Source organism: Pristiophorus japonicus, chromosome 13 (genome assembly GCF_044704955.1).
Source record: "Pristiophorus japonicus isolate sPriJap1 chromosome 13, sPriJap1.hap1, whole genome shotgun sequence".
Classification (NCBI taxonomy): domain Eukaryota; kingdom Metazoa; phylum Chordata; class Chondrichthyes; family Pristiophoridae; genus Pristiophorus; species Pristiophorus japonicus.
This window is the reverse complement of record NC_091989.1, coordinates 22,375,050-22,399,660: the sequence shown is the minus strand read 5'-3', so window position 1 is coordinate 22,399,660 and position 24,611 is coordinate 22,375,050. Positions and strand designations below refer to the sequence as shown.

General features: G+C 45.7%; 1 protein-coding gene and 1 long non-coding RNA gene across 6 annotated transcripts in view; one reads left to right on the top strand and one right to left on the bottom strand.

The window, feature by feature from the left end:
- gtf3c6 (general transcription factor IIIC, polypeptide 6, alpha) overlaps window positions 1–12,930 on the top strand; it is a 41,118-nt gene extending 28,188 nt beyond the window's left edge. Inside the window, exon 7 of one of the 2 annotated variants that reach the window (XM_070897261.1) lies at window positions 12,870–12,930. In XM_070897261.1, coding sequence (XP_070753362.1) covers window positions 12,870–12,915 — 46 coding nt within the window. In that variant the 3' untranslated portion in view covers window positions 12,916–12,930. The remainder of the gene's footprint in view (window positions 1–12,869) is intronic. The other variant, XM_070897256.1, reaches the window with a different exon arrangement.
- On the bottom strand, window positions 1,244–24,611 carry LOC139278456 (uncharacterized). Of its 4 annotated transcripts, none has more exons than XR_011596271.1 (3): window positions 24,455–24,611; window positions 10,269–10,440; window positions 1,244–1,468 (listed from the first exon to the last, which is right to left on the bottom strand). It is a non-coding gene; the product is annotated as an uncharacterized lncRNA (long non-coding RNA). The 4 variants fall into 4 exon arrangements; XR_011596268.1 differs by having other exon boundaries at window positions 10,269–10,422; window positions 24,455–24,607; XR_011596270.1 differs by lacking the exon at window positions 24,455–24,611 and adding an exon at window positions 11,256–12,360.

The window sequence follows — 24,611 nt, the reverse complement described above, 5'->3', positions numbered from 1 at the left end:
CTTCAGCTCATCCAGATCTTTCTGGTATCCTATTCCACACCAAGTACCACTCACCCAGTACCCCTGGCCTTGCTGACTTAGATTGGCTCCCAGTCCCCCAGCACCTCCAGTCTAAAATTCTCAGAATTGTGTTTAAATCCCTTCATGACCTCGCCTCGCCCTATCTCTGTAACCTCCTCCAGTCCATCCCAGAATTCTCCATACCTCCGACTCTGGCCTCTTTTGCATCGTCCCATACCTTCGTGCCACCATGGGCGGCTGTGCCTTCAGCCATCTTTGCTTCGTGCTCTAGAATTCCCTCCCTGTAACTCTTTGTCTCTCTACCTCCCTCACCTCATTAAAGACGCCCCTTAAAACCGACGTGACCAAGTTTTTGGTCACTCCCTCCTAATATCCCCTTCTTTGGATTGACATCCATTTTTGTATGAGTACACCTCTGCAGCACCTGGGGAAATTTTTCTACATTAAAATCACTGTAATCAATGCAAGATGTTGCGGTGAAGGAGGAATACACTCACTTCTCCATTTATACATTTGGAACAACCATTGGGAGATGAGGTACGGAAAAGCAGCCAGCAACCATATGACCAGGGCACGGGATCTATGTGACCAGACCCCAGCCGATAACAGTGACCATGTGACAAGACCCCAGCAGGGCTCAGCAGTCATGTGACCAGACCCCAGCAGGGCACAGCAGTCACGTGACAAGGACACAGCAGATTCAGGAGAGAGGAAATTATTCTAAAAAAATGGTTCTCATTATATAGGTGTCACTGGCAAGGCCAGCATTTATTGCCTATCCCTAGTTACCCTAGAGAAGTTGGCAGTGAGCCACCTTCTTGAACCACTGCAGTCCGAGTGGTGGAGGGACTCCCACAATGCTGTTAGGGAGGGAGTTCCAGGATTTTGACCCAGTGACAGTGAAGGAGCAGCTGATTGTATGTTCCAGTCAGGGTGGTGTGTGACTTGGTTGGAGCGGAATGTGCAGGTACAAATGTTGAAAATGAAAGTTACTTTATAATTGTATTTCTGATTAATGTACATCACTGGAAGGAGATGATAATATTGGAAACACAAAATTCATAAGATCGTGGTTCATTCAAGGTTTTGCTCTTTTTATTGGGAGTTTTATGCAGACAGAAATTATGCGTACAGCCTTGTAAAATATAGTGGTTATATCTTTACCGCATGGGTCCCCTTGTCCCAGTTAACCAAGCAAAGCAAACAACCTGAAGTGAAAATGTTATTTTGTATTTTGTTTTAGTTGCATCGTTATTTGTTTCTTTGTTTCCAGAATTGGAGCATTGTAGTTTTTCATTACTTCAAAAAGTCCGATATTTCTTCACTGTAGTAAAGGCAACTGCTCAACTTCAATGCATCGACTCTCCAAATGTATCCAATCTACATGTTCATCACCATTCTGCACACTAGCGCCCCTGCTGTTGGATGCAGGAATTCTCTTCTCCTGCTGCGAAGAAAACACAATAACATAGAATGAGAAATGGCCACTCAGCTCATTAGACTCGCTCCTTCCACAGACCATGAGCAATGTACCACATCATGAGGGCAAGTTCTGCATCAATGCCTGCTGATGCCTGAAGCTCCAACTAATCATCCATCCCGACATCTCAACGACTTAACCTTGGCCTGCTCCCTTCCATAGATGTCTGTCCACTGGGCCCATCAGCAAAGACACCACTGTGTCTTCTGATTATTCTTTAATTCCCGGAGACTCCAGGGCAATCCTGGAGGGTTGGCAACCCTACTCTAGGCCGACAACATGCATCACAGGGACTGGAGTGTGTACGGTGATAACATTATTTAATTTTATAAGTTTCCTTTGTTTTATGGTAGTTCCTTATTAGTTGTGCCCCTCTAGAAAGGTGGCACTTTTGTTTGATGACACTGGGGCAACCCTGGGACTCCTTTTGGGTTTTATTATTTTTGTACACATTCACAGGATGTGGGCGTCACTGGAAGGCCAGCATTTATTGCCCATCCATTATTGGCCTTGAGAAGGTGGTGGTGAGTTGCCTTCTTGACAACTGTGTGGCTCGCTAGGCCATTTCAGAGAGGCAGTTGAGAGTCAACCACATTGCTGTATGTCTGGAGTCACATATAGGCCAGACCAGATAAGGTTCAGCAGATTTCCTTCCCTAAAGGGCATTAGTGAACCTATTGTCAGGACGTTACTGATACTATTTATTCCAGAATTTTTTTATTGAATTTAAATTCCCCAGCTGCTGTGGTGGGATTTGAACTCATGTCTTCAGATCATTAGTCCAGACCTCTCGATTACTAGTCCAGTAACATATCCACTATGCCATTGTTCCCATGCCATGAAAAAGGCATTTAAGGGAGGAGTCGACTTCTGAGGCTGTGCTACTATCCCCTCTGGATGAGACCACAGGTCAGACATAGGGGCTATAACAGGACAGATTCTATGACCAGAGCACCTGGGAATGAAAGGAGATTTATTTTTCGGTGGTTTATTAATCTACTGGCAAAGGAAAGAAAAGATTACTGTGGGTTGCAGTTTGTTTACAGACAAGTTTCAGTTCTTGGAAGAGTTTGTGCTTATAAAATAAATCACTCTCCAGTGCCACCATGACAATCCCTGGGGAGGGCTGGCACTGAGACCGAAGCTGTACCCGTGGCAGTTTGGACTGTTGGGGGCTTCTAATGGTTTAATGTCAGAATGCACAAACTCCAACTGAGCCCCATTTCAGCTCTTTCACAGGGGGTTCTGCCAGGTAGAGATCAGGAGAAACTCCGTAGAATTTCAGGTAAGCGTTAATTTGTTGATAACTTCACCACAACAGGTGCATTTCTGTTTTCACCTAGTAACATGGCAGGGAAACAACTAACAGGATGACATTGGTGCTTTAAACATTTAGCAGCACTTAGATACAAGAGAAAAGAGAGCTTGAATAGAAACATAGAAACATAGAAAATAGGTGCAGGAGCAGGCCATTCAGCCCTTCTAGCCTGCACCGCCATTCAATGAGTTCATGGCTGAACATGAAACTTCAGTACCCCCTTCCTGCTATCTCGCCATACCCCTTGATCCCTCTAGTAGTAAGGACTTCATCTAACTCCCTTTTGAATATATTTAGTGAATTGGCCTCAACTACTTTCTGTGGTAGAGAATTCCACAGGTTCACCACTCTCTGGGTGAAGAAGTTTCTCCTCATCTCGGTCCTAAATGGCTTACCCCTTATCCTTAGACTGTGACATTGGGAACATTCTTCCTGCATCTAACCTGTCTAAACCCGTCAGAATTTTAAACATTTCTATGAGGTCCCCTCTCATTATTCTGAACTCCAGTGAATACAAGCCCAATTGATCCAGTCTTTCTTGATAGGTCAGTCCCACCATCCCGGGAATCAGTCTGGTGAATCTTCGCTACACTCCCTCAATAGCAAGAATGTCGTTCCTCAAGTTAGGAACCAAAACTGTACACAATACTCCAGGTGTGGCCTCACCAAGGTCCTGTACAACTGTAGCAACACCTCCCTGCCCCTGTACTCAAATCCCCTCACTATGAAGGCCAACATGCCATTTGCTTTCTTAACCGCCTGCTGTACCTGCATGCTAACCTTCAATGACTGATGTACCATGACACCCAGGTCTCGTTGCACCTTCCCTTTTCCTAATCTGTCACCATTCAGATAATAGTCTGTCTCTCTGTTTTTTACCACCAAAGTGGATAACCTCACATTTATCCACATTATACTTCATCTGCCATTCATTTGCCCACTCACCTAACCTATCCAAGTCACTCTGCAGCCTCATAGCATCCTCCTCGCAGCTCACACTGCCACCCAACTTAGTGTCATCCGCAAATTTGGAGATACTACATTTAATCCCCTAGTCTAAATCATTAATGTACAATGTAAACAGCTGGGGCCCCAGCACAGAACCTTGCGGTACCCCACTAGTCACTGCCTGCCATTCTGAAAAGTATCCATTTACTCCTACTCTTTGCTTCCTGTCTGACAACCAGTTCTCAATCCACGTCAACACACTACCCCCAATCCCATGTGCTTTAACTTTGCACATTAATCTCTTGTGTGGGACCTTGTCGAAAGCCTTCTGAAAGTCCAAATATACCACATCAACTGGTACTCCTTTGTCCACTTTACTGGAAACATCCTCAAAAAATTCCAGAAGATTTGTCAAGCATGATTTCCCTTTCATAAATCCATGCTGACTTGGACCTATCATGTCACCATTTTCCAAATGCGCTGCTATGACATCCTTAATAATTGATTCCATCATTTTACCCACTACTGAGGTCAGGCTGACCGGTCTATAATTCCCTGTTTTCTCTCTCCCTCCTTTTTTAAAAAGTGGGGTTACATTGGCTACCCTCCACTCGATAGGAACTGATCCAGAGTCAATGGAATGTTGGAAAATGACTGTCAATGCATCCGCTATTTCCAAGGCCACCTCCTTAAGTACTCTGGGATGCAGTCCATCAGGCCCTGGGGATTTATCGGCCTTCAATCCCATCAATTTCCCCAACACAATTTCCCGATTAATAAAGATTTCCCTCAGTTCCTCCTCCTCACTAGACCCTCTGACCCCTTTTATATCCGGAAGGTTGTTTGTGTCCTCCTTAGTGAATACCGAACCAAAGTATTTGTTCAATTGGTCTGCCATTTCTTTGTTCCCCGTTATGACTTCCCCTGATTCTGACTGCAGGGGACCTACATTTGCTTTACTAACCTTTTTCTCTTTACATACCTATAGAAACTTTTGCAATCCGCCTTAATGTTCCCTGCAAGCTTCTTCTCGTACTCCATTTTCCCTGCCCTAATCAAACCCTTTGTCCTCCTCTGCTGAGTTCTAAATTTCTCCCAGTCCCCGGGTTCGCTGCTATTTCTGGCCAATTTGTATGCCACTTCCTTGGCTTTAATACTATCCCTGATTTCCCTTGATAGCCACGGTTGAGCCACCTTCCCTTTTTTATTTTTACGCCAGACAGGAATGTACAATTGTTGTAATTCATCCATGCGGTCTCTAAATGTCTGCCATTGCCCATCCACAGTCAACCCCTGAAGTATCATTCGCCAATCTATCCTAGCCAATTCACGCCTCATACCTTCAAAGTTACCCTTCTTTAAGTTCTGGACCATGGTCTCTGAATTAACTGTTTCATTCTCCATCCTAATGCAGAATTCCACCATATTATGGTCACTCTTCCCCCAAGGGGCCTCGCACAATGAGATTGCTAATTAATCCTCTCTCATTACACAACACCCAGTCTAAGATGGCCTCCCCCTTAGTTGGTTCCTCGACATATTGCTCTAGAAAACCATCCCTTATGCACTCCAGGAAATCCTCCTCCACCGTATTGCTTCCAGTTTGGCTAGCCCAATCTATGTGCATATTAAAGTCACCCATTATAACTGCTGCACCTTTATTGCATGCACTCCTAATTTCCTGTTTGATGCCCTCCCCAACATCACTACTACTGTTTGGAGATCTGTACACAACTCCCACTAACGTTTTTTGCCCTTTGGTGTTCTGCAGCTCTACCCATATAGATTCCACATCATCCAAGCTAATGTCTTTCCTAACTATTGCATTAATCTCCTCTTTAACCAGCAATGCTACCCCACCTCCTTTTCCTTTTATTCTATCCTTCCTGAATGTTGAATACCCCTGGATGTTGAGTTCCCAGCCCTGATCATCCTGGAGCCACGTCTCCGTAATCCCAATCACATCATATTTGTTAACATCTATTTGCACAGTTAATTCATCCACCTTATTGCGGATACTCCTTGCATTAAGACACAAAGCCTTCAGGCTTGTTTTTTTTAACACCCTTTGTCCTTTTAGAATTTTGCTGTACAGTGGCCCTTTTTGTTCTTTGCCTTGGGTTTCTCTGCCCTCCACTTTTCCTCATCTCCTTTCTGTCTTTTGCTTTTGCCTCCTTTTTGTCTCCCTCTGTCTCCCTGCATTCCCATCCCCCTGCCATATTAGTTTAACTCCTCCCCAACAGCACTAGCAAACACTCCCCCTAGGACATTGGTTCCGGTCCTGCCCAGGTGCAGACCATCCGGTTTGTCCTGGTCCCACCTCCCCAGAACCCGTTCCAATGCCCCAGGAATTTGAATCCCTCCCTGCTGCACCACTGCTCAAGCCACGTATTCATCTGCGCTATCATGCGATTCCTACTCTGACTAGCACGTGGCACTGGTAGCAATCCCGAGATTACTACTTTTGAGGTCCTACTTTTTAATTTAGCTCCTAGCTCCTTAAATTTGTTTCGTAGGACCTCATCCCTTTTTTTACCTATGTCGTTGGTACCAATGTGCACCACGACAACTGGCTGTTCTCCCTCCCATTTCAGAATGTCCTGCACCCGCTCCGAGACATCCTTGACCCTTGCACCAGGGAAGCAACATACTATCCTGGAGTCTCGGTTGCGGCCACAGAAACGCCTATCTATTCCCCTCACCATTGAATCCCCTATCACTATCGTGCTCCCACTCTTTTTCCTGCCCTCCTGTGCAACAGAGCCAGCCACGGTGCCATGAACTTGGCTGCTGCTGCCCTCCCCTGATGAGTCATCCCCCCAACAGTACTCAAAGCAGTGTATCTGTTTTGCAGGGGGATGACCACAGGGGACCCCTGCACTACCTTCCTTGCACTACTCTTCCTGCTGGTCTTCCATTCCCTATCCATACAAGAGAAAGAAACGAGGCGAGAGAGAGACATGAGACAGGGCGAGAAAAAGAGAAAGTGACATGAGACGGGAGAGAGAGATGCAAGACGGAATGATAGTGAGGCAGAAGACGGAGGGAGCCACGAGAACATCAAAACAAGATTAGGCCATTCAGCCCCTCAAACCTGTTCTGTCATTCAATGAGATCATGGCTGATCTGTATCCTAACTCCATCCACCTGCCTTGGCTCCATATTCCTTAATATCCTTGGTAGCAAAAATCTATTGCTCAGTTTTAAAATGATTAATTAAGCTGGCATCTAATGCTTTTTATGGGAGCACCCTTTGCATGAGACGTGTTTCCTGACTTCTCTCCTGAATGGCCTGGCTCTGATTTTAAGGTAATGTCCCCTTGTTCGAGAATCCTTCATCAACGGGAAAAGTTTCTCTCTACCTGATCATTACCTTTCAAATCTTAAAAAACCTCAATCAAATCGCCCCTTAATCTTCCATATTCCAGGAAATAGAAGCCTAGATTATGTAATCTCTTGTCATAATCTAACCCTTCGAACGCTGGTAACATTCTGCTAAATCTGTGTTGCATTCCTTTCAACGCCAATAAATCCTTTCTAAGGTGTGGTGCCCAGAACTGCGCAATACTCAAGATATACAACAACAAAAACTTGGATTTATATAGCGCCTTTAACATAGTGAAACATCTCAATGCACTTCACAGGAGTATTATGCAGTAAAGATTTGACACTGAGCCACATAGACATTAATGTAGGCAAGGAGATATGTTTTAAGGAGCATCTTGAAGGAGGACAGAGAGGTAGAGAGGCGGAGATGTTTAGGCAGGGAGTGTCAGAGCTTAGGGCCTAGGCAACTGAAGGCACGGCCGCCAATAGTTGAGCGATTATAATCAGGGATGCTCAGGAGGGCAGAATTAGAGGAGTACAGGTGTCTCGGGGGGGCGGGGGCGGGGGCGGCTGGAGGAGATTACAGAGCTACGGAGTGTCGAGACCATCGAGGGATTTGAAAATAAGGTGAGAATTTTGAAATCGAGGTGTTGCTTAACCAGAAGCCAGCGAGCACAGGGGTGATACGGTCCAGCCAGGCCTTTGCATAGCTGTTGCAATACTTCCTCACCCTCACCCCATTATATATTAGCAATCTAGTTATTCCATTAGCCTTTTTGATTATTTTTTGTACCTGACCTCTACATTTTAAAGAAAGTAAATGGTGCCATGGGATCTTTTACGCCTATCCGAGAGGGCAGACGGGGCCTCGGTTTAACATCTGAAAGACTGCAGCTCTGACAGTGCAGCACTCCCTCAGCACTGCACTGGAATGTCAATCTTGAGTTATGTGCTGAAGTTCCTGGAGTGGGACTTGAACCCACAACCTTCTGACTCAGGCCAGTGTGCTCCACAGCTGACACATAGTGATCTGTGTACAGGGACCCCTGAATCTCTTTGTACCTCCACTGTCCCTAACTTTCCACCATTTAAAACTTACTCTGATCTATCCTTTTTTGGTTCTCACACTTACCTGCGTCGAGTCCATCTGCTGCAGTTTTGCCCACTCACTTACTCCATCAGTGTCTCTTTGTAATTTTATGCTTCCATCTACGAGGTCACCAATTTTTGGTGTCATCGGCAAACTTGGATATATGGCTCTCTAATGCGTTATTTAAGTCATTAATAAATATAGTGAATAGTTGAGGCCTCAACACAGATCCTTATAGTCACTTCCTTCCCACTCAGGTAGATTCCCAGTGTCCCTATTCTCTGTATTCTACCGCCTAACCAGCTCAATAATTTGCCTTCAATTCCATGAGCTTTAATTTTAGGTAACAGTCTCGTATTATCTGAATGGTGACAGATTAGGAAAAGGGGAGGTGCAACGAGACCTGGGTGTCATGGTACATCAGTCATTGAAGGTTAGCATGCAGGTACAGCAGGTGGTTAAGAAAGCAAATGGCATGTTGGCCTTCATAGCGAGGAGATTTGAATACAGGGGCAGGGAGGTGTTGCTACAGTTGTACAGGGCCTTGGTGAGGCCACACCTGGAGTATTGTGTACAGTTTTGGTCTCCTAACTTGAGGAAGGACATTCTTGCTATTGAGGGAGTGCAGCGAAGATTCACCAGACTGATTCCCGGGATGGTGGGACTGACCTATCAAGAAAGACTGGATCAACTGGGCTTGTATTCACTGGAGTTCAGAAGAATGAGAGGGGACCTCATAGAAACGTTTAAAATTCTGACGGGTTTAGACAGGTTAGATGCAGGAAGAATGTTCCCAATGTTGGGGAAGTCCAGAACCAGGGGTCACAGTCTGAGGATAAGGGGTAAGCCATTTAGGACCGAGATGAGGAGAAACTTCTTCACCCAGAGAATGGTGAACCTGTGGAATTCTCTACCACAGAAAGTAGTTGAGGCCAATTCACTAAATATATTCAAAAGGGAGTTAGATGAAGTCCTTACTACTCGGGGGATCAAGGGTTATGGTGAGAAAGCAGGAAGGGGGTACTGAAGTTTCATGTTCAGCCATGAACTCATTGAATGGCGGTGCAGGCTAGAAGGGCTGAATGGCCTGCTCCTGCACCTATTTTCTATGTTTCTATGTTTCTATGTATGTGGAAACTTATTGAATTCCCTCTGGAAGTCCATATAAACTACTTCTATAGACATTTCCTTGTCTACTACTTCCTCAAAAATTTCAATTTTGGCTCTCTCAGTCTTTGACTATCAACGTCACTCAGAAAAGAACAGATTATCTGGTCATTATCACATTGCTGTTTGTGGGATCTTGCTGTGCGCAAAATGGCTGCCGCTTTTCCTATAAAACAACAGTGACTACAATTCAAAAAGTACTTCTTTAGCTGTAAAGCGCTTTGGGATGTCCAGTGGTCGTTTAAGGCACTATATAAATGCAAGTCTTCCTTTTCTTTAATCAGATCAAATTTCTCTAATTCTCAGTCACTCTGTCCTTAAGTGTAGATTCCAATAACTTCCCCACAACAGCTGTTAGATGAACAACCAATTAGCTCAATCAATATATGGATCAAAGACAAATCTGTTATTAATAGTCACTAAAGGAAAAAATTACTTAATGAGTTGCATTTTGCAGAAAGACAAATGGATAAAGCTGCAACGAGAATTGATGAAAAAGATCAAAGAAGCTGCAAAAACAAAAACAAAGGGGGTTATTTTGGCCAACGGGTGAAAACAGGTGCTAAATGGGTGTTGTGCAAATAAGACGTGACTGTTTAAAAGTTTGGGTTTAGCCTGCAATTGTTGGGGGAGGGGGAGGGGGAGGGGGAGGGTTAGGGTTTCTCTCACCTTTCCTGGGAAAGAGAATGACATGACCAAACTCCAGTCAGAGAGCTCAAATGCCCGTTTACACAATTTCTCTGGGGCTTTTGTCAAAGTTGCGGTGGGCAATCAGGAGAACTGCCCTCCCTGCGGAAATTTTACCCGGAGAATCTGCATGAGAAATAGAGGAAAAGACTGAGAAACAAAGCACTGTCAGAGAGAGAGAGACACACAGAAGTTTCAGTGACAAGGACCTGGTCGATCAGCGCTCTTACCTTAGAATGAAGAGAGAAGGGCTGGAATCATCCCTCCACTGAGGGGCGACGCCCGCTGTAAAAAGGAACAAACAGCCCAGAGAGCGGCTTCTTATACTCTGCTGCGAGCCAATCCCCTGGTGCTGGGAATCTCTCTGCGCTCTCTCTCCACTTCCTGAATCAGATGATGTAACTTAAAGTAGGTCAAGAAACAATTTGCATTTATATAGCACCTTTAATGTAGTAGAGGTTATCAAACAAACAAGCCAAATAAGGAGCTATTAGGACAGGTGACCAAAAGTTTGGTCAAAGTGATCGATTTTAAGGAATGTCTTAAAGGAGGAGAGAATAGCAGAGCGGTTTAGGGACATACTTTATTCAATGAGCACAAAAACTCACCAAAAGAAAATATATTTTTTAAAGAGAGCAATGAAGTGGCAACTGACACCTATTCCCTAATGAAGCTAATCTAGTCCGACTTCTTCTGCATCTCTCTGTAGTCTACAAACTTCCGCCCATATTGCAGACTCCACTACTGTTCGCCTTTCACCCGCTCTAGCCTGTTTTGTCATTCAATTAGGTCACTGCTGATCCATTTATCCACCTTGGTTCCAGATCCCTTAATACCCTTGCCCAACAAAAATCTATCACTTGGGGTTGGCAACTCTGACCGTATTCTGGGAGCTTGAATCACGTGACTTCCATCGGCCGGAGGGACGAGAGAGTTCGCGGTTGAGGGGCGAGGGTCGAATCGCTAGGAAAAGCGACCGGGAGCAGCGATACAGGGAACCGGGGCATAGAGGGCCTGATCCCACTGGAGAATGAGGTACAGGAGCGTTCAGCTCCGTGAAGCCAGAATGTGAGAAGGTGAATAGCATCGAAAGAGAAGCAAATTTCAAAAATGATACAGTTTCAACTGCAAAATAGTCAGTTGCCATTTCACTCCAGGGAGAATCTTCCTGTTCCCTCCCAGCTCGATAAGGGAGAAGAAGGGGCTAGTCTTTGTACCTTGAGCCTGAAGGACTGTGCGGTGCTTATTTTTGTAAACACGTCTGTTGAAAGAATCCTCCAAATAGAAGGTTATGTTGCTATGCTGAGATGAAGTAAGGTGGGAGGAGCCTCGTGTGGAGCATAAACACCAGCATGGACTTGTTGGGCCCAATGGCTTGTTTCTGTGCTGTAAAATTCTATGTAAAATTTTTAAAAATTAAACAGGAAAAAAATCGATATAGGAGCCCAGCCGAATTTCTAACCCCACCCTGCCCCCGGCTGCCCCCAAACCTGCTGTCACTGCAGGAGGAGTAGATGAGGAAGGTTGACAATACAGCTAAACTGATCATCAACTCAAGTGGCAATGATGACGAGGCCCTTGACTTCGGCGTGTCCTTTAAGATTCACTGATGAGGATGCAAATGTGGTCAGTGTACATCATACAACAGACTGTGCAAAGAATGAGTAAACACGTCAGAAACATTGGCTCAAAACAAACTCAAGATAATCAACTGTTTTGATTAGAACGTTGTGTTACTGGTCGTTGAAAATATGCAGTGAATGTTTTAATCTGTTACTGCACATTGCACATTATACAGTACCTTGTAAATGTTTAAATTTATTTTAATATGTTTTTTTTTAATGATTGTTACAGAAAATAAGTTTTTTTCCTGCTGGAGGAACTACTCCTTTTTGACAAGGTGGTGGAGTGAGATTGGCTGGAAACCACTGCTGGCACTGTAGTCGGGAGAACACTTTTAATACAGGCTGCAGTCATCTGCGTGTTATTTTAAATGTCTTCATTAAATTGGCAGACGATTGTCATTCCAACACATTAAGGGGTAGAAGTTGTCCCTCGCCCAAAATGGCATGCTCCCACCCCGTTTCGATGGTTTTTACTGCAACTGTGGTTCAGGTCACCTCTTGAGCGACATTCGGCACTTTGTTGTTTTTTTTCCTTGGATCCGAAAGTCGCTCTTAATGGGGGTGACAACAACACTTGAGGGACAGATACGGGGCGGTGGTCACACCTGAGGGGCGGAAGTTAGGGGCGGTGCGGAGTGACCGCCGCGATGACATCATCACGGCGCCGCGTCACCACGGCTCTCCCTTCACTTAAAGGGGAGAGCCTCTGCGATTTTAAAACGGCGGCCCACTGGGCCACCAGGGAGGGTTTTGGCCGGGCCAGCGGCCTGACATCCAAGGTGGGGTGCCAGGCTGTCTGTTGGCGACTTGGCCGAACCCTCTATACAGATGGGTTTGCTCTCATTCGGAGAGGTCGTGAGTTCGGGAGTTCCAAGAGGTCGGGCGGTCTGAGGAGCAGGAGGCCCGAAGGTCGGTGAGGATTTCAATTTTGACGAGTCAGCAGGTCGGTGAGTCAAAAGGTTGATGAGTCGGTAAGGCCCTGAGGTTGGCGAGTCAGGAAGGCCCTGAGGTCGGGAGGTCGGCAAGTCGGTAAGGCCCTGAGGTCGGTGAGTCGGGAGGTCGGTGAATAGGTAGATCCTGTGAGGTCGGCGAGTCGGTAGGCCCTGTGAGGTTGGCGAGTCGGGAGTTCGGAGACTGGGTGTTCGGAGGCCTTGGAGGTTGGTGAGGTGAGTTGGTCAACAGCTCTCTTTTCTCTATTTCTTTTAGGTTGGGAGTTACGGAGGTCGGGAGGCCACAGAGGTCAGTGAGGTGAGTTGGTAAGTTGCTCTCTTTTCTCTATTTCTTTTCAAGTAGATTTTAAACTAGATAAGGCTAACTAGAGGGATGGCAGTGCAGCTCAGTCCCATGGAGTGCACATCCTGCGGCATGTGGGAAGACCTGGTCGCTTCGCGCAGCCTAGACAACCATGTGTGCAGGATGTGTCTTCAGCTTCAACAGTTGGGTTCCGCTTTTCGGACCTGGAGCAGAATGTGGAGTCAATAAGGTGCATCCGCCAGGCTGAGAACTATGTGGATAGCACGTTTCAGGAGGTGGTCACTCTGCAGCTTAAAGGTGTGCAGGTAGAGGGGAAGTGGGTGACCACCAGATGTAGTAGGTGTGCTAGGCAGGCAGCGCAGGAGTCCCCCCCGTGAGTCCATCTCGCTTTCAAACCAATATTCACTTCTGAGTATTGGTAAGGACGATGGTGCCTCTGGGGAGTGCAGCCAGAGCCAATTCCAAGGCTACCACGGGTGGCTCAGCTGCACAGGGGGGGAGGGGCGAAGACTAAAGGAGCTCTAGTGATAGGGGATTCTATAGTTAGGGGAACAGACAGGCGTTTCTGTCGCCGTAGACGTGACTCCCGAATGGTTTTGTGCCTCCCTGGTGCCAGGGTCAAGAATGTCACAGAGCGTTCACCGGGCATCATGGGGGAGGGCAAACAGCTAGAGGTCGTGGTCCATATCGGGACAAACGACATAGGTAAAATAAGGGATGAGGTCCTACAGGAGAATTCAGGGAGCTAGGGAGAAAATTAAAGGGTAGGACGTCAAAGGTAGTAATCTCCGGGTTACTACCGGTGCCACGTGCTAATGAGTATAAGGATAGAGAGGATGAACACGTGGCTGGAAAGTTGGTGTAGGAGGGAGGGCTTTAAATTCTTGAGGCATTGGGACCGCTTCTGGGGGAGATGGGACCTGTACAAACCGGACGGGTTGCACCTCAACAAAGCTGGGGCCAATATCCTGGCGGGGAGTTTTGCTAGTGCTGTTGGGGAGAGTTTAAACTAGCTTGGCAGGGGAATGGGAACCTGAGAACAAATTCAACAGGGAAGGAAGTAAAGCAGAAATTGGATAGCAAGAATCTAGAAAGCGAATCTGTCAGACAGAAGAAACAGGGCTTAGTATGTAGTCAGCAAGGAGGTCTTCCTGTGCTGAATGGTATATACTTTAATGCAAGGAGTAGAGCGAATAAGGCAGATGAGCTAAGAGCACAGGTAGACACTTGGGAGTATGACATTATAGCTATTACAGAAACATGGCTGAAAGAGGGGCAGGTTTGGCAGATCAATATTCCTGGCTACAGGATTTTTAGACAAGATCGAGAGGGGGGTGAAAAATGTGTGGCGGGGGGGGAGTTGCGGTAGTGATTAAAGAAAATATTACAGCGGTGAGGAGGGATGATATGTTAGAGGGATCATCAAATGAGGCCATATGGGTCGAATAGAAAAATAAAAAACGTCGATCACACTGCTGGGCATGTATTATAGACCCCCAAATAGTGGGAGGGAGATTGAGGAGCAAATATGTAGGCAAATTGCTGTGAAATTCAAAAACCATAGGGTAGTAATAGTAGGGGATTTTAACTATCCAAATATTGATTGGGACAAATTTAGTGTGAAGGGTATAGAGGATGCAGAATTCTTGAAATGCATTCAAGAGAACTCTTGTAATCAGTATGTAGCAAGCCCAACACGAGAGGGGGCGGTGTTGGATTTAGTTTTGGTGAATGAAGCAGGGCAGGTTGAAGGGGTATTAGTGGGAGAGCACTTGGGTGCCAGTGACCATAATTTAGTCAGATTCAAGTTGGTTATGGATAAGGACAAGAATAGGCCGTAATAAATGTTCTGAATTGGGGAAAAGCTAATTTTGTTAAGTTAAGGAATGATTTGGCCATGGTGGACTTGAAACAGCTACTTGTGGGTAAATCAGTGTCGGAACAGTGGGAGGCATTTAAGGAGGAGATCCGGACGGCTCAGGCCAAACATGTGCCCTTAAAGAAAAAGGCTGGGAAAAATAATTCTAGAGCCCCTTGGGTGTCTAGGGACTTACAGGGGAGGATTAAGAAAAAAAGGGACACTTATGTCATATATCAACGGCTAAATACTATAGAATCTTTAGAGGAATATAGAAAGTTAAGAGGCAAAATTAAAAAGGATATTAGGAATGCTAAGAGAGAGCTTATTCTTGGCCAGTAAAATTAAGGAAAACCCTAAGATGTTCTATAAATATATTAAGAGTAAGAGGGTAACTAAAGAAAGGGTAGGGCCTATTAGAGACCATGAGGATAATCTTTGTGTGGAGGCAGAAGATGTTGGGAAGGTTCTTAACGAATATTTGCATCTGTTTTCACAAAGGAAAAGGGCAATGCAGATACTGCTATCGAGGAGGAATGTGATATTCTGGATGAAATAAATATAGTAAGAGAGGAAGTATTAAGGGGTTTAGCAGCTTTGAAAGTAGATAAGTCCCCAGGCCCAAATGAAATGCATCCCAGGCTGTTGAGCGAAGTAAAAGAGGAAATAGCAGGGGCCTTGACCATCATTTTCCAGTACTCTTTGGATCTGGGTATGGTGCCGGAGGATTGGAGGACTGCTAATGTAGTGCCCTTGTTTAAGAAGGGATAGGCCGAGTAATTACAGGCTTGTCAGCCTAACCTCAGTGGTGGGAAAATTATTAGAAAAAATCCAGAAAAACAGGATAAATCTGCATTTGGAAAGGCAAGGATTAATTAGGGACAGTCAGCACGGATTTGTTAAGGGAAGATCGTGTCTGACTAACCTGATTGAATTTTTTGAGGAGTTAACCAAGAGGGTCGATGAGGGTATTGCGTACGATGTAGTATGTATGGACTTTAACAAAGCTTTTGATAACGTCCCACATAGTAGACTGGTCATGAAGGTTAAAGCCCATGGGATACAGGGCAAAGTGTCAAGTTGGATCCAAAATTGGCTTGGAGGTAGGAAGCAAAGGGTAATGATTGATGGATGTTTTTGTGACTGGAAGGATGTTTCCAGTGGGATTCCGCAGGGCTCAGTACTGGGACCCTTGCTTTTTGTGGTATATTATCAACAATTTAGATTTGAAAAAGGGAGTATGATTAAGAAGTTTTCAGACGACACTAAAATTGGCTGTGTGGTTGATAATGAAGAGGAAAGTCATGGACTGCAGAAGGATATCAATCTACTGGTCAGGTGGGCAGAGCAGTGGCAAATGGAATTTAATTCAGAGAAGTGTGAGGTGATGCACTTTGGGAGGGCTAATAAGGAAAGGGTATACACATTAAGCGGTAGACCACTTAATAGTGTAGATGAAAAAAGGGACCTTGGAGTGCTTGTCCACAGATCCCTGAAAGTAGCAGGCCAGGTGAATAAGGTGGTTAAGAAGGCATACGGAATGCTTGCCTTTATTGGCCGAGGCATAGAATATAAGAGCAGGGAGGTTATGCTTAAATTGTATAATACTTTGGTTAGGCCACAGCTGGAGTATTGCGTGCAGTTCTGGTCACCGTATTATAGGAAGGACATGATTGCATTCGAGAGGGTGCAGAGGAGATTTACTAGGATGCTGCCAGGAATAGAAAATCTTAGTTATGAGGAAAGATTGGATAGGCTGGGTTTGTTCTCGTCGGAACAGAGGAGGTTGAAAGGAGACCTCATTGAGGTGAATAAAATATTTAGGGGCCTGGACATAGTGGATAGTAAGGGTCTATTTCCATTGGTGGAGGGGTCTATTACAAGAGGGCATAGTTTTAAGGTGTTTGGTGGAAGGTTTAGAGGGGATGAGAGGGGGGGCTTCTTTTTGCAGAGGGTTGTGAGGATCTGGAACTCGCTGTCTGGAAGAGTGGTGAATGCAGAAATCTTCACCACTTTTAAGAGATGGTTGGATGGGCACTTAAAGTGCAGTAACCTGCAGGGTTACGGACCTAGAGCTGGTAATTAGGATTAGACTGGATGACCTTTTGTTGGACGGAGCAGATATAATGGTAAATACTGCAGGGAATAGAATACGGCCAGGGTGATCTGGAATAGTTTCGATCACTTGGATGGGTCGGAGAGGAATTTTCCCAGATTTGTTCTCCCTAAATTGGCCTGGGTTTTTATCTGGTTTTTGCCTCTCCCAGGAGATGGCCCCGGTTGGGGTGGAGTGTAGAATGTTTTAGTATAAGGGGTGTCGCAGTTGTGGTGAGGCAGATTGTTTGGGCTGGGTGCTCGCTGCCTTTCCGTCGTTATTCATAGGTTTATATGTAACCTTTAGGGCTGCTGACCAAGGGCCACGTGGCTCTTTGTCGGCCGGCGCGGACACAATGGGCCAGAATGGCCTCCTTCTGCGCTGTAAATTTCTATGTTTCTATGAACCCGGGAGCATAATTGTCAGGCCGACCTGGCAGACAAAAAAAACATGACGGCAGCGGCAGTGTACCCTCCCCTTTAAGAAAAGCCGCTGCGCCGTTGCAGAAGGCCACAGCCTCACTGGACCATCGGGAAAAAACAGGTTTTGGCACCGCTGGGTGGGCTGAAGATCGTCAGAGGAGAATATCGCCATCGCGGTGAGTGGGAGGGGGGGGTAGATCGGCGGTGTGCATGGTGATGATGCACTTACCATAGATCGGTAGCAGCGGAGCGGTATGGGTCGGATCGGGGCACCGCCGGGAAAACTCAGGAGGGCAATTGGGCTATCAGCGGCCATTCCATGAAAAGTCGGCGGCCACTCCACTCCGATTTGCGGTGGTAACAGGCCTTAAGGAAGCGGGCAATTTGGGCCCCTAAGTGTCTGTTGCTCTTGTCACCAACATATACCGACCTGAGTTCCTGCATGGCATTCCCTTCACTTAAGGCTGTTTACTGGGAGCACTACCTTATAAACTTTACCTCTACATCTACAGGATTTATTCAGTTGACGTTGCATGTTATGACCTTTTGAAGACAAAAAGAGGCTCGCTCTTTCACCATGAGACACAGACAGGGGCATAGAAGAGAATTTTGATTTAAAATTCCCTCCGTTTCCTGTCTAATGATATGCTGTGAGTGAACTTTGTATTTGAGATCAGTCCCACTCTGCAGTATGTGGGTGACCTAACTCACGAGGTGCATCAGCATGCTAGGCTCTCACGGCCGCAAAGACAAAGTCAGACCAGGGAGATAATGGGCGTAGAAATTTGCAAAACAGGCGCAACCACCCAAAAAATCCATGGAAAAGAAAGTCGGGAAATGTGAAACGGGCCGCTGAGTGGCTATCACCTGATTTGTGCTACTGCCCAAATTGACTTTTCTACCCCAAAGAGCCCAATGACAGGTTTGGGATTTTGCGGATTGATTACAAGCTGTTCTCCCTAAATTCTAATCTTACCGTGCTTCCCTATTTTGTATTCGTGCCACTGTGGTATGATGGGCGCAGCAAGTGCTTCCCTGTGCAGGATGTCCTGGGAAAACGGAGCATGTGTCACTTCTGGGACTCTAGAATACTCATCACCCATCACCCCTATCCTCGCTGACCTACTGTTGCTCCTGGTATCCCAGTGTCTCAAATTTCAAATTCTTGTTTTTAAATCCATCTGATGATTCATGCCTTCTTATCTTTGTACCCCATCCAGCCCAATAAACCCCACCCTCAAACTCTCTGATTCTGACCTCTTGCACATGCCCCTTCTCCTTACCCTACCCTCGGCACAATGCTTTCAACACTAAAGTCCAGTCGCTGGAATTCCCCTCAACACCTCTCTCTGGTCCTTTAAACACCCTTCTTTGATCAAGCTTTTGGTCATTCATCCACATCGCTTTCTGTCGTTTGACATCTGTTTCCCTCTGGCCCCTGTGGAACACCTTGGAGCATTTCCTATGTTAAAGACTCAAATGAATTGCTAGTTTTTGTTGTTGCCTCTTTTCAGTGCCCATATTGAACCTCACTTGTGTATGTGACTTTTGCCCCAAATTCTGGTCCCCGTACACCGGGACATTTGCACCAAAGACATCTTAGAATTCCAGGACCAAATTCATTTCAAGCCAGAGAGAGATGACTGATGCCATCATGCCTTTGTCACCTCCATGCTTGGCTATTCCAATGCTTTCCTGGTTGGCTCCCATCCTCCACTCTCTGTAAACTTCAGCTCATCCAGAGCTTTCTGGTATCCTATTCCACACCAAGTACCACTCACCCAGCACCCCTGGCCTTGCTGACTTAGATTGGCTCCCAGTCCCCCAACACCTCCACTCTAAAATTCTCAGAATTGTGTTTAAATCTCTTCATGACCTCGCCTCTCCCTATCTCTGTAACCTCCTCCAGTCCATCCCAGAATTCTCCATACCTCCGACTCTGGCCTCTTATGCATCGTCCCATATCTTTGCGCCACCATGGGCGGTTGTGCCTTCAGCCATCTTTGCTCCGTGCTCTAGAATTCCCTCCCTGTAACTCTTTGTCTCTCTACCTCCCTCACCTCATTAAAGACGCCCCTTAAAACCGACGTGACCAAGTTTTTGGTCACTCCCTCCTAATATCCCCTTCTTTGGATTGACATCTCTGCAGCACCTGGGGAAATTTTTCTACCTTAAAATCACTGTAATCAATGCAAGATGTTGCGGTGAAGGAGGAATACACTCACTTCTCCATTTATACATTTGGAACAACCATTGGGAGATGAGGTACGGAAAAGCAGCCAGCAACCATGTGACCAGGGCACAGCAACCATGTGACCAAACCCCAGCCGGGCACAGTGACCATATGACCAGACCACAGCAGGGCTCAGCAACCATGTGACCAGACCCCAGCAGAGCACAGCAATCGTGGCCAGACCCCAGCAGGACACAGCGACCATGTGACCAGACCCCAGTAGGGCGCAGCAATCATGTGACCAGACCCAGCAGGGCGCAGCAAACGTGACCAGACCCCAGCAGGGCACAGTGACCATGTGACCAGACCCCAGCCGGGCACAGCGACCATGTGACCAGACCCCAGCCGGGCACAGCGACCATGTGACCAGACCCCAGCATGGCACAGCAACCATGTGACAAGGACATAGCAGATTCAGGAGAGGGGAAATTATTTTTAAAAATTAATTCTCAGTATATAGGTGTCACTGGCAAGGCCGGCATTTATTGCCTATCCCGAGTTACCCTAGAGAAGTTGGCAGTGAGCCACCTCCTTGAACCGCTGCAGTCCGAGTGGTGGAGGTACTCCCACAATGCTGTTAGGGAGGGAGTTCCAGGATTTTGACCCAGTGACAGTGAAGGAGCAGCTGATTGTATGTTCCAGTCAGGGTGGTGTGTGACTTGGTTGGAGCGGAACGTGCAGGTGCAAATGTTGAAAAGGAAAGTTACTGGATTATTGTATTTCTGATTAATGTACATCACTGGAAGGAGATGATAATACTGGAAACACAAAATTCACAAGATCGTGGTTCAAGGTTTTGCTCTTTTTATTGGGAGTTTTATGCAGACAGAAATTATGCGTACAGCCTTGTAAAACATAGGGGGTATATCTTTACCGCCTGGGTCCCCTTGTCCCAGCTAACCAAGCAAAGCAGACAACCTGAAGCGAAAATGTCATTTGTATTTTCCTTTAGTTGCATAGTTATTTGTGTTCAAAATTGTGGCATTGCCGTTTTTCATTACTTCAAAAAGTCAGATATTTCTTCGCTGCATTAAAGCCAACCATTCAGGCAACTTTTCATTGCCTTCAACTGCTCAACTTAAATGCTTCAACTCTCCAGATGTATCCAATCTACATGTTCATCACCATTCTGCACACTAGCGCACAAGACACTAGTGCTCCTGCTGTTGGATGCAGGAGTTCTCTTCTGCTGCCAAGAAAACACAACAATAACATAGAATGAGAAATGATCACTCAGCTCATTGTACTCGCTCCTTCCACAGACAACCTACCACATCATGAAGGCAAGTTCTACATCAATACCTGCTGTTGCCTGCTCCCTTCCACAATGTTTGTCCACTGGGCCCATCAGCAAAGACACCACTGTGTCCTCTGGAGTGTTTGATCTTTAGTTCCCAGAGACTCCAGGGCAATCCTGGAGGGTTGGCAGCCCTACTCTAAACCGACAACATGCGACAGGCGGGCACCACAGCGACTGGAGTGTGTACTGGGCACAGTGATATTATTTAATTTTATAAGTTTCCTTTGTTTTATGGTAGTTCTTTATTAGTTGTGCACCTCTAGAAAGGTGGCACTTTTGTTTGATGACAATGGGGCAACCCTGGGTCTCCTTTTCGGTTTTATTTTTTTATTCATTCACAGGATGTAGGCATCACTGGAAGGCCAGCATTGATTGCCCATCCATTATTGGCCTTGAAAAGGGTGGTGCTGAGCTGTCTTCTTGACAACTGTGTGGCTCGCTAGGCCATTTCAGAGGGGCAGTTGAGAGTCAACCACATTGCTGTATGTCTGGTGTCACATATAGGCCAGACTGGGTATGGTTCGGCAGATTTCCTTCCCTAAAGGGCATTAGTGAACCTATTGTCAGGACGTTACTGATACTATTTATTCCAGATTTATTTAATTAATTGAATCTAAATTCCCCAGCTGCTATGGTGGGATTTGAACTCATGTCTCTGGATCATTTGTCCAGACTTCTAGATTACTAGTCCAGTAACATAACCACTATATCTCTGTTCCCATATCGTCAAACAGGCATTTAAGGGAGGAGTCGACTTCTGAGGCTGTGCTACCAGCTTCTCTGGATGAGATCACAGAACAGACATAGGGGCTATAACAGGACAGGTTCTATGACCAGAGCTCCTGGTTAGCGAGGGTCATGTTGGGAGTGAAAAGAGATTTATTTTTTGGTGGTTTATTAATCTACTGGCAAAGGAAAGAAAATATTACTGTGGGTTGCAGTTTATTTACAGACAAGCTTCAGTTCTTGGAAGAGTTTATAAAATATATCACTCTCCAGTGCCACCATGATAATCCCTGGGGAGGGCTGGCACTGAGACCGAAGCTGTACCCGTGGCAGTTTGGACTGTGTGGGAGCTTCTAGTGGTTTAATGTTAGAATGCACAAACTCCAACTGAGCCCCATTTCACTGCGGGTTCCGACAGGGGGAAGATCAAGAGAAACTCCATAGAATTTCAGGTCAATCATTAATTTGTTGATAATGTCACCACAACAGGCGCCCCATTTCTGTTTTCACCCAGAAACATGGCAGGGGAACAACTAACAGGATGACTGCACTGCCTTAAACATTTAGCAGCACTTAGATACAAGAGAAAAGAGAGCTTGAATACAAGAGTGAGCAACGAGGCAAGAGAGATATTAGACAGGGCGAGAAAGAGAGAAAGTGACATGAGACGGGAGAGAGAGATGCAAGATGGAGCGATAGGGAGAGAGAGACAAGACAGGGAGGGAGAGAGACAGAAGATGGAGGGAGACACGAGAACATTAGAACAAGATTAGGCCATTCAGCATCTCAAACCTGTTCCATCATTCAATAAGATCATGGCTGATCTGCATCGTAACTCCATCCACCTGCCTTAGCTCCCTATTCCTTAATACCCTTGGTAGCAAAAATCTATCGCTCAGATTTAAAATGATTAATTAAGCTGGCATCTAATGCTTTTTGTGGGAGAGAGTGCTGCACTTGTACCAGCCTTTGTATGAAAACGTGTTTCCTAACTTCTCTCCAGAATGGCCTAGCTCTAATTTTAAGGTTATGTCTCCTCGTTCGAGACTCCCTCACCAGCGGGAAAAGTTTCTCTCTACCCGATCAATTCCTTTCAACATCTTAAAAACCTCAATCAAATCGCCTCTTAGTCTATCATATTCGAGGAATTACAAATCTAGTTTACGTAATCTCTCATCATAATCCAACCCTAATATTCTGCTGAATCTGTGCTGCACTACTTTCAAAGCTAATAAATCCTCTCAGGTGTGGTGCCCAGAATTGTGCACAATACTCCAGATATACAACAACACCAACTTGTATTTATATAGCTCCTTTAACATAGTGAAACGTCCCAAGATGCTTCACAGGAATATTGTGCGGTAAATATTTCCCATCGAGCCGCATAAGTAGAAATTAGTGCAGGCAAAGAGGTATGTTTTAAGGAGCCTCTTGAAGGAGGACAGAGAGGTAGAGAAGTTTAGGCAAAGAGTTCCAAAGCTTGGGGCCGAGGCAACAGAAGGCACGGCCGCCAATGGTTGAGCGATTATAATCAGGGATGCTCAGGAGGGCATAATTGGAGGAGCCCAAACATCTCGTGGGGTTGTGGGGCTGAAGGAGATTACAGAGCTATGGAGGGTCGAGACCATGGAGGGATTTGAAAATAAGGTGAGAATTTTGAAATCGAGGCGTGGCTTAACCGGAAGGCAGCATAGGTCAGCGAGCACAGGAGTGATACGGTCCAACCAGGCCTTTGCATAGCTGTTGCAATACTTCCCCACCCTCACCCCATTATATATTAGCAATCTAGTTATTCCATTAGCCTTTGTGATTATTTTTTGTCCCTGACCTCTACATTTTAAAGAAAGAAAATGGTGCCATGGGATCTTTTACGCCTATCCGAGAGGGCAGACGGGGCCTCGGTTTAACATCTGAAAGATTGCAGCTCCGACAGTGCAGCACTCCCTCAGCACTGCACTGGAATGTCAACCTTGAGTTATGTGCTCAAGTTCCTGGAGTGGGACTTGAACCCACAACCTTCTGACTCAGGCCAGTGTGCTCCACAGCTGACACATAGTAATCTGTGTACAGGGACCCCTGAATCTCTTTGGACCTCCACTGTCCCTAACTTTCCACCATTTAAAACTTACTCTGATCTATCCTTTTTTGGTTCTCACACTTACCTGCGTTGAGTCCATCTGCTGCAGTATTGCCCACTCACTTAATCCATCCTTGTCTCTTTGTAATTTTATGCTTCCGTCTACTAGGTCACCAATCTTTGTGCCATCGGCAAACTTGGATATATGGCTCTCTAATGCGTTATCTAAGTCATTAATACATATAGTGAATAGTTGAGGCCTCAACACAGATCCTTATAGTCACTTCCCATTCGGGTACATTCCCAGTGTCCCTACTCTCTGTCTTCTACCGCCTAACCAGCTCAATAATTTGCCTTCAATTCCATAAGCTTTAATTTTAGGTAACAGTCTCGTATGTGGAAACTTATTGAATTCCCTCTGGAAATCCATATAAACTACTTCTATAGACATTTCCTTGTCGACTACTTCCTCAAAAATGTCTATTTTGGCTCTCTCAATCTTTGGCAATCAACGTCACTAAGAAAAGAACAGATTATCTGGTCATTATCACATTGCTGTTTGGGGGATCTTGCTGTGTGCAAACTGGCTGCCGCATTTCCTACAAAACAACAGTGACTACAATTCAAAAAGTACTTAATTTGCTGTAAAGCGCTTTGGGACGTCCAGTGGTCGTGTAAGGCGCTATATAAATTCAAGTCTTCCTTTTCTTTCTAATCAGATCAAATTTCTCTAATTTTCAGTCACTCTGTTTTAAGTGTAGATTCCAATAACTTCCCCACAACAGCTGTTAAATGAACAGATCTATAATTTCCAGGTTTCTCTCACCTTTCCTGGGAGAGAGAATGACATGAACAAACTCCAGTCAGAGAGCTCAAATGCCCGTTTACACAATTTCTCTGGGGCTTTTGTCAAAGTTGCGATGGGCAATCAGGTGAACTGCCCTCCCCGCGGAAATTTTACCCGGAGAGTCTGCACGAGAAAT